Here is an 8,112-nt window from a genome sequence, read left to right on the forward strand (position 1 = left end):
ATGCAAGGAATCAAGAATGGTCTACAAGACACCCAAAAGGAATTAACAACATTTGTGGCGGCTCTAAATATGCCTCGAGACGAACTTGAGACCACAAAATCACAACTCCAGATTGAACAAACATCTCTGGCTAACATGTGCCAAATTCTGAGACAGTAACTGATACTGTTGTGTATGAATGTTACCAAGACCTGAAACTTGGTGATTTTGTGGACATTGAGGAATTTGTTTTCCTTCCCTTGTTTAATTGTAGTTTTGTTATGACATTTTCACGTTTCATACTCGGCATTAGCCCAGCTGTTTCACGATGGCCTGTAAATAAACTAGCCTAGACCCGAAAATCCAGTGATTTATATTCTGAGGGAATTCAAGATCCAATTCCGGGTGCGAGGACCCGTGACTGCCATCAGTCAAGTTAACGAGACTGACCGGTAGAGGTTTCTGGGGACCTGTTCTCTCCTGGAATCCTCACGGGGCCTGCTATATTATTGAACTGTACGATTTTATTATGTCAGTGTTTTGGCATACCTCTCATTGTATAGAATAGATGCATTTGGAGGTGCAGGAAAATTCTGGCATGCTTGGCCAAGGTTCAAATTTAAAAACCACCCTGATACAGCTGGAATGTTTCTAACTTTTGCATTAAAGAAAATGCACACACTTACTTATCTTAATCTTACAACGGGACATCTTACAACAGAGCGACCTGTGCAAATCCGGGTTAGAACAGGTCTTCAACAACCCATGCTTGCCGTGAAAGGCGAATAACGGAATCGGGTGGTAAGGCTCGCTGACTTGGTTGATGCATGTCATCCATCGTATCCCAATTACGTTGATCAATCACTTGATTGTCTGGACCAGACTCTATTTTTGTCTACACAACGCTGTCATATAGCTGGAATATTGCTAAGTGCGGCGTTAAACAACAAACAAATCATAAGAGATCGAGGATCGAGTTACCACTTCTGATTAGCTGGTTGGTTTCGTGTCCTCACATCACCACGACAGCGTGAAGTGCTGCTCATTATATCACTGGTTCATCTTAACCTGTCTAGATTACTTATATAACTTTGTGTTTTACCGTTATAAATGCTAAATGCGGTGCAAAACAATAACCACACACATCTACATTTTAGGATTCTTAAACCCTTGACGAAGCCTTCTTCGTGCATCTTTCCAGTGATGATGAAGCTCTGCGTGAATTACGAATCCCATTTGACCGAACGCTCTACAACAAGAAACACGGCTACGACGTCTCATCGGGGACGTTCACTGCCCCAGCGGCTGGAACCTACATGCTCTGGCCACAGCTGCAGACCCACGTGTCCAATGCCACCCTTGCCTATGTCTACATACAGCAGGACTCCAGCTACATGGGAGCTGGATGGATTGACATCAACAAGGATGTCTATGTGGGAGGCTCCTCTGCTGTTGTCGTCAACCACGTGAGGAAAGGGGGGAAGGCATGGGTGATGATAAATAAGCAGTATAAGATCTTTGGTTCAATTAGCTTTCCGGCGTCATACTTTGATGGCACATTTGTTGTCGTTGGTTTGTTGTTTAACGCCGCACTCAGCAATATTCCAGCTATATGACGGCGGTGCACATTTGTTGTCAGTGATTCAGGTGTGGGTGTGGGTGCGGGTAGCCCAGTGGTTAAAGTGGTTAAAGCGTTCGCTCGTCACGCCGACGACCCGGGTTCCATTCCCGACATGGGTACAATGTGTGAAGCCGTGATATTGCTGGAATATTGCTAAAAGCGGCGTAAAAGCATGCTCACTCACTGGTGCGGATTGGTGGAGCTGTTAGGGATGGACTTATCTTTTGGTTATGGATTGTAATAAGTGCTTGGCATTTGAAAAACGGAACGTGTAAATAGTTCAACAGGTGTTCCATTGTTTTGTTGGTTGGTTGGTTGTTTAACGCCGCACTTAGCAGTATTCTGTGATTAATAAAGTCTGAACCAGACAATCCAGTGATTGAAACGATTGTGTGTGTTCGTGCGTGCGTGCGTGCGTGCGTGCGTGCGTGCGTGCGTGCGTGCGTGCGTGCGTGCGTGTGTTTGTTAAACGCCGCACCCAGCAATATTACACTACTAAGACGGCGATCCAGTGATTGGCACCATGGGCATCGATCCACGCAATTGGGATCGATGACATGCATCAACCAAGTCAGCGAGCCTGAACACCTGATCCCGTTTGTCGCCCTTTACAGCAAGCATGGGTTGCTGAAGACCTTTTCTACCCCGGATCTTCACGGGTCCTTCAAAAAGTTACACGACCGCCTCCGTGGTCTAGTGCTAGAGCGTCCACCCAGAGAGCGGAAGGTCCGGGGTTCGATCCCCGGCCGCGTCATGTTAAAAGATGGTACTTGCTTTTACCCATCCTAGCGTCCGACATTAAGGGATTGGTCGGCTCGGAGTCAGTATACTGTGTCTGAGTGAGATATTCATGTTAATTTGCGGCATGCTGTCTCAGTGGGCTAGCGCGGTTAAATCGGCATTCGGCCGGAACAAGCAGCCACACACAAACCTACATGACCGTAGCAATATAAGTGCCATAATTTTGGACGCGACGTTAAACCGCATTTCACTTCGACTTATAAAGCTACACACCACACAAGAGAACCAATGAGTCTGTCCCAATTGCGTGGATCGATGCTCATGATGTCGATCACTGGATTGTCATCGTATCCCCATTGCATGGATCGATGCTCATGATGTCGATCACTGAATTGTCTGGTCCAGACTCCATTATTTACAGACCGACGTCACACAGCTGGAATATTGCTGGGTGCGGCGTTAAACAACAAACCAACAAACAGTGAGCGATGACACAAGCACAAGCGGAATAGTACAAGCAGCGACACACATACAAAGACAGACAGACACGTAAATACAAGTGCAATAATATTAAACTCAACGTTAAACCTCGTTTCACCCCACCCCAGTGGGGTCGGGTAGCCAAGTGGTTAGAGCGCTCGTTCGTCACGCCGAAGACCCGGGTTCAATTCCCGACATGAGTACAATGTGTGAAGCCCATTTCTGGTGCCCCTCGCCGTGATATTGCTGGAATATTGCTAAAAGCGGCGTAAAACCATACTCACTCACCCCACCCTAACCCACGCAGTGTATAAGTATTTTACAGACGATTTAATCAGTTCGCAAATAAAATACGCGCCGAAACAAATTCCTATTTGGATAAATTGGCTGAGTTGTCACGATTCCCCAACCCTTCAGAGTTTATAATACGAGCTACTGGATTGACACGAGGTGTCACAAATATTACCCTGCCAGAGGAACCTCACCACGAGGCGACAATACTTCCGGTGTCAAATGACAAAAAACGGGAATCATTTGTCTTTTGGAGGTCTTGTGTTAAATCCAACGCAACGATACACACGAGGGTGAGCGTCAGAATAGGCAGCTGAGAGCTAATTGTTCGGTGGAGAAACCTCACCACCGCGTTTTACTTAAATAGTAGAAGCACTGAAATTAAGGACGAGCATGGACTAAGCAAATTTGAGCCCATTCATTTCGATGATCAGTTACCAGAGTTGCCTCCCTTACACTGTTGACGGCATCATATTAGTTCAAGTTTCAAGTCAGTTCAACTAAAACTGGATTGAGTGTGTGAGTAAGAGATTGGTTTTACGCCGCTTTTAGCAATATTTCAGCAATATCACGGTGGGGTACACCAGAAATTGGCTTCACGTATTGTACCCATGTCGGGATTCGAACCCGGGTCTTCGGCGTGACGAGCAAACGCTATAGCCACTAGGCTACCCGACCGCCCCTTAAAACTGGATTGAACGTAATAGAAAACTGAATTGGACATAATTGAAACTCTATTTTTAATTGTGTTTTACCTTATAATGGGTGGGTTTTTCGGCAGGATAAAACCAACGGATAAAAAACGATATCCGTCGGGGTCATATGCGGATAGCCATGCAAATATCAAAGGTCAATACGGGACGGGACTACTTTCATTGTCTACAAGCACACATAGCGTCGCTCTTGTTATTCGGCGATCGAGTCAGAATTAGCCATCGAGAATCTGGAAAAAGTACAAGGATAGTACAAAGGATAAGAATGGTGTAATATGCTGAAAATCAATGTATAACTGTGACTAGGGCATTTAACGAGTTTGCGCAACTTTGGAGATATAAATTGCGAAACAATTTAGCGAGGACACGAGCCTCGCAGGATCAGTTTCCGTATCTGTGCTTGAAGACCTCTGCGGCTTGGAACCTTTTCTCCAAAATAAAACAGATGGATCGGGCCGAAATACGTCCAAATTGTTACTTTGTTTCGTTTTGTCGCTGTGTATACATCTGACTGCACTTCGTAACGTTAAAAGAGGACAGGCAGACCCTTCACAAACGTGACGTCTCTTAGACTAGGGCTAGAGTAGCTTCTCCTATTATAAAGGGCAGTTAATTTATCGGACGAATTGCCGCCAAAGGCAAGAAGAAACAATTTGTGTACGTAATTATTGTTTTGCCTATATTTAGTTACGCCACTGTATAAGAAAAAAGGTTTCAGTTGGAACTATATTCATTGTTGTCACCCTCTGACTGACATATCACTTACCTTCTGACGTAACATATATCAATGCGCACATTCCAGCTAAATTTCCAATGTCAAGATAAAGTTTGCTAGAGATGGGAAGCGATATTTAGAGGGCGGATTGAAGAATGGCATTATATGATAAAGAGGTTATCACGCTTTTGTGTTTGGGGATTCTAAATATCCTGTATTAGGAGTAAACATTGTATTTAGTGATCCTTGGCGAACTAAATGCAGAGTGTTTTGTCCTTATACAGGATATTTACCATCCCCAAACACACTCGCGTGATAACCTCTATATAAGTAATGTGTCAAATGAACAATATTTTCTTCACTTATTTATGTACTGTTCAGCAAGTTATTTCTGAAAGGACAAGAGAGTTTGGGGATAACATCTTTATTCTATTATGATTCGAAGTTTCGGTACTGATCTTTCTTCAAGCAGGAGTGATCAGTTTACACAGCTGTTGGAGGCTCCTGTGACTGACTTTGTTAAAGGTATATTTTACAGACGCTTCATACTCTTGAAGATCCGGGTTACAATAGGTCTTCAGCAACCCATGCTTGCCATAAAAGGCGACTATGCTTGTCGTAAGGGGCGACTAACGGGATCGGGTGGTCAAGCTCTCTGATTTGGTTGATGCATGTCGTCGTATAACAGCCACTGGTGCCGCTACGATCGAGCGCAGGAATTCCAACCAAGTTCGGCAAGGGTGGAAACTGGACTTTTTAAGTCAGTTAACTCTCTCACCTCGGGAAGATGCTTGGACACAATTAATGGATTAGGATACCAAATGTTATCTCGATTTTGTTTGCTATTATTTGTAAACGCCTAAACCGATATTATTGTTGCAACAGTTGCTCTTGTTGACGCAGATTTTCCTGAATACACCTCCACCTGTAAGCGCCATCCTTAAGCTAGAGTTGTATTTATTATACGTCTTAACTATCATTGTATGATATGACGATGTAATGAAGTACATTTGAGCTAAGTTGAGTTTCCGCTTGGCCAACAGTGTGACAGCAGAAGTTATCCTGGAGAGGCGAGCCAAGCTCCGACCATCTTCTCTCGCCCTCTTTTAGACATCTATTTTCATATCGCTTCAGACAAAAGAGAGTCAGTTAGATTGAAAGCTTTATTCCAAACAAGTTCCAAGACATGACACACATAGTGAGTGAGTGAGTATGCTTTTACGCCGCTTTTAGCAATATTCCAGCAATATCGCGGCGGGGGACACCAGAAATGGGCTTCACACATTCGAACCCGGATCTTCGGCGTGACAAGCGAACGCTTTAACCACTAGGCTACCCGACCGCCCCATGACACACATAACTCGGGTTATATTGAATATGTCAGCAAACACTGACCTTCACACTGGAACACAAACAATATCAGCGAGCGAGTTTTACGCCGCTGTTAGCGACATTCCAGCAATATCACGGCGGGGGACACCAGAAATGGGCTTCTCACATTGTACTCATGTGGGGAATCGAACCCGGGTTTTCGGCGTGACGAGCTAACGCCTGAAGCACTAGGCTACCCCACCGCACCACAAACAATATCAGGTGGTAAACTCAACGGCAAGTATGTTTGTATATATGTGAGAAATGTTTCACAAGCATGGGTTGCTGATAACCAATTCTAACCCTGATCTTCAATGGGGTGCAACATTTTCACAGCACAGCCTGTATATTTGCTGTGACTGTGCTGCACGTGCATGTCATCCAATCCTGATGGGGTTCGCTTATTCTTGATTAAAAGAAAACAAGTCAGCGTGATGTTTTTTTTCTTTACAAACTGCATTATAACCCCGGCGTCATCTGTGGCATGCAAGGAACCAGGGTGAGTGAGTTGGTGTTCACGCCGGTGTGAACAGTAATTCAGTGATATCGTGGTGTGTCAGCATGATGTGGGAAGAAAGCCCGAAGTGACTCAGGTGTTAGACGCCTACTTGCTCGTCGGTTTCACCGAAGTGGTAAACGTCTAAGACCTGCACCACTTCGGGCTTTCCTCCCACATTAAGCTGACACGCCGTGATATAACTGGAATATAGTTAAAAGCGGCGTTAAACTTAACTCTCTAACTCACTCACTCATTCCCCATGCTGTCTAGTTTCATCGTAACATACCATTCCCCAGGCTGTTTAGTTTCACGGTAACACTACCATTCATTAGGCTGTCTAGTTTCACCATTACATACCATTTCCCAGGCTGTCTAATTTCACCGTAACACACCATTCATTAGGCTGTCTAGTTTCACGGTAACATACCATTCTTTAGGCTGTCTAGTTTCACCGTAACATACCATTGATTAGGCTGACTAGTTTCACCGTAACATACCATTCCCCAGGCTGTCTAGTTTCACGGTAACACTACCATTCCCCAGGCTGTCTAGTTTCACCGTAACATACCATTCCCCAGGCTGTCTAGTTTCACCGTAGCATACCATTCATTAGGCTGACTAGTTTCACGGTAACATACCATTCCCCAGGCTGTCTAGTTTCACGATAACATACCATTCCCCAGGCTGTCTAGTTTCACGATAACATACCATTCCCGTGGCTGTCTAGTTTCACCGTAAAATACCATTCCCCAGGCTGTCTAGTTTCACCGTAACATACCATTCCCCAGGCTGTCTAGTTTCACCGTAACATACCATTCCCCAGGCTGTCTAGTTTCACCGTTACATACCATTCTCGAGGCTGTCTAGTTTCACCGTTACATACCATTCCACAGGCTGTCTAGTTTCACCGTTACATACCATTCCCCAGGCTGTCTAGTTTCACAGTTACATACCATTCCCAAGGCTGTCTAGTTTCACCGTTACATACCATTCTCCAGGCTGTCTAGTTTCACCGTTACATACCATTCTCCAGGCTGTCTAGTTTCACCGTTACATACCATTCCCCAGGCTGTCTAGTTTCAGCGTTACATACCATTCTCCAGGCTGTCTAGTGTCACCGGTAACACTACCATTCATTAGGCTGTCTAGTTTCCCCCCGTGACGCACGACTGCGATACAAGATGCGGAGTGTCCCCGCTCCCTTCCACATTCTATCAGGTGTAATTATGAAATAACAGTTTCCATTCATGGCCATAAAATCCTCTTTCAGACACTGTTAATTTCTCGACAGCTACCCAAACAATTTACACGTCTTGTAACGAAACACAATAGCGACCCCCCTTAAAAATCGGTCTTTGTCCAGTCCCCCCATTTCAATACAATGGCATTAACGCTGCTGGAAGGAGGGACAATCCGTGTATGTTTTGCCGAAACACGTGGTCCCTAGGTTTAAGTATGTACAGTTTGGCTGTCGGGGTTGGTTGGAGGAGTTAAGCAAACAGATTAGAAAGATGAAAAGATTAAAGATCTCGCAGGTGCGACTCGGGGGAAAACGGCTTTGGTGATACTGCTATTCTTGCCAGTGCAATTTAAAACCCCAAACGCGTGACTGACTCTTGATTCTGATGTTTTTCACATTCCAGCGTACGAAGAGATGCATTATGGCTATTTAGCAACACTTTGGCATGACATTAAGAATACA

General features: G+C 44.8%; 1 protein-coding gene across 1 annotated transcript; it reads left to right on the plus strand.

The window, feature by feature from the left end:
• Positions 1 to 5,650, plus strand: LOC139460326 (uncharacterized). Its single transcript, XM_071241817.1, has 3 exons — positions 1 to 155; positions 1,181 to 1,486; positions 5,584 to 5,650. Exons 1-3 carry the CDS (start codon positions 1 to 3, stop codon positions 5,648 to 5,650), a joined length of 528 nt encoding a protein of 175 aa, XP_071097918.1.
• Positions 5,651 to 8,112: the final 2,462 nt, after the last annotated feature.

Source organism: Haliotis cracherodii, unplaced genomic scaffold, assembly GCF_022045235.1.
Source record: "Haliotis cracherodii isolate W230 unplaced genomic scaffold, xgHalCrac1.p SCAF_14, whole genome shotgun sequence".
Taxonomy (NCBI): domain Eukaryota; kingdom Metazoa; phylum Mollusca; class Gastropoda; order Lepetellida; family Haliotidae; genus Haliotis; species Haliotis cracherodii.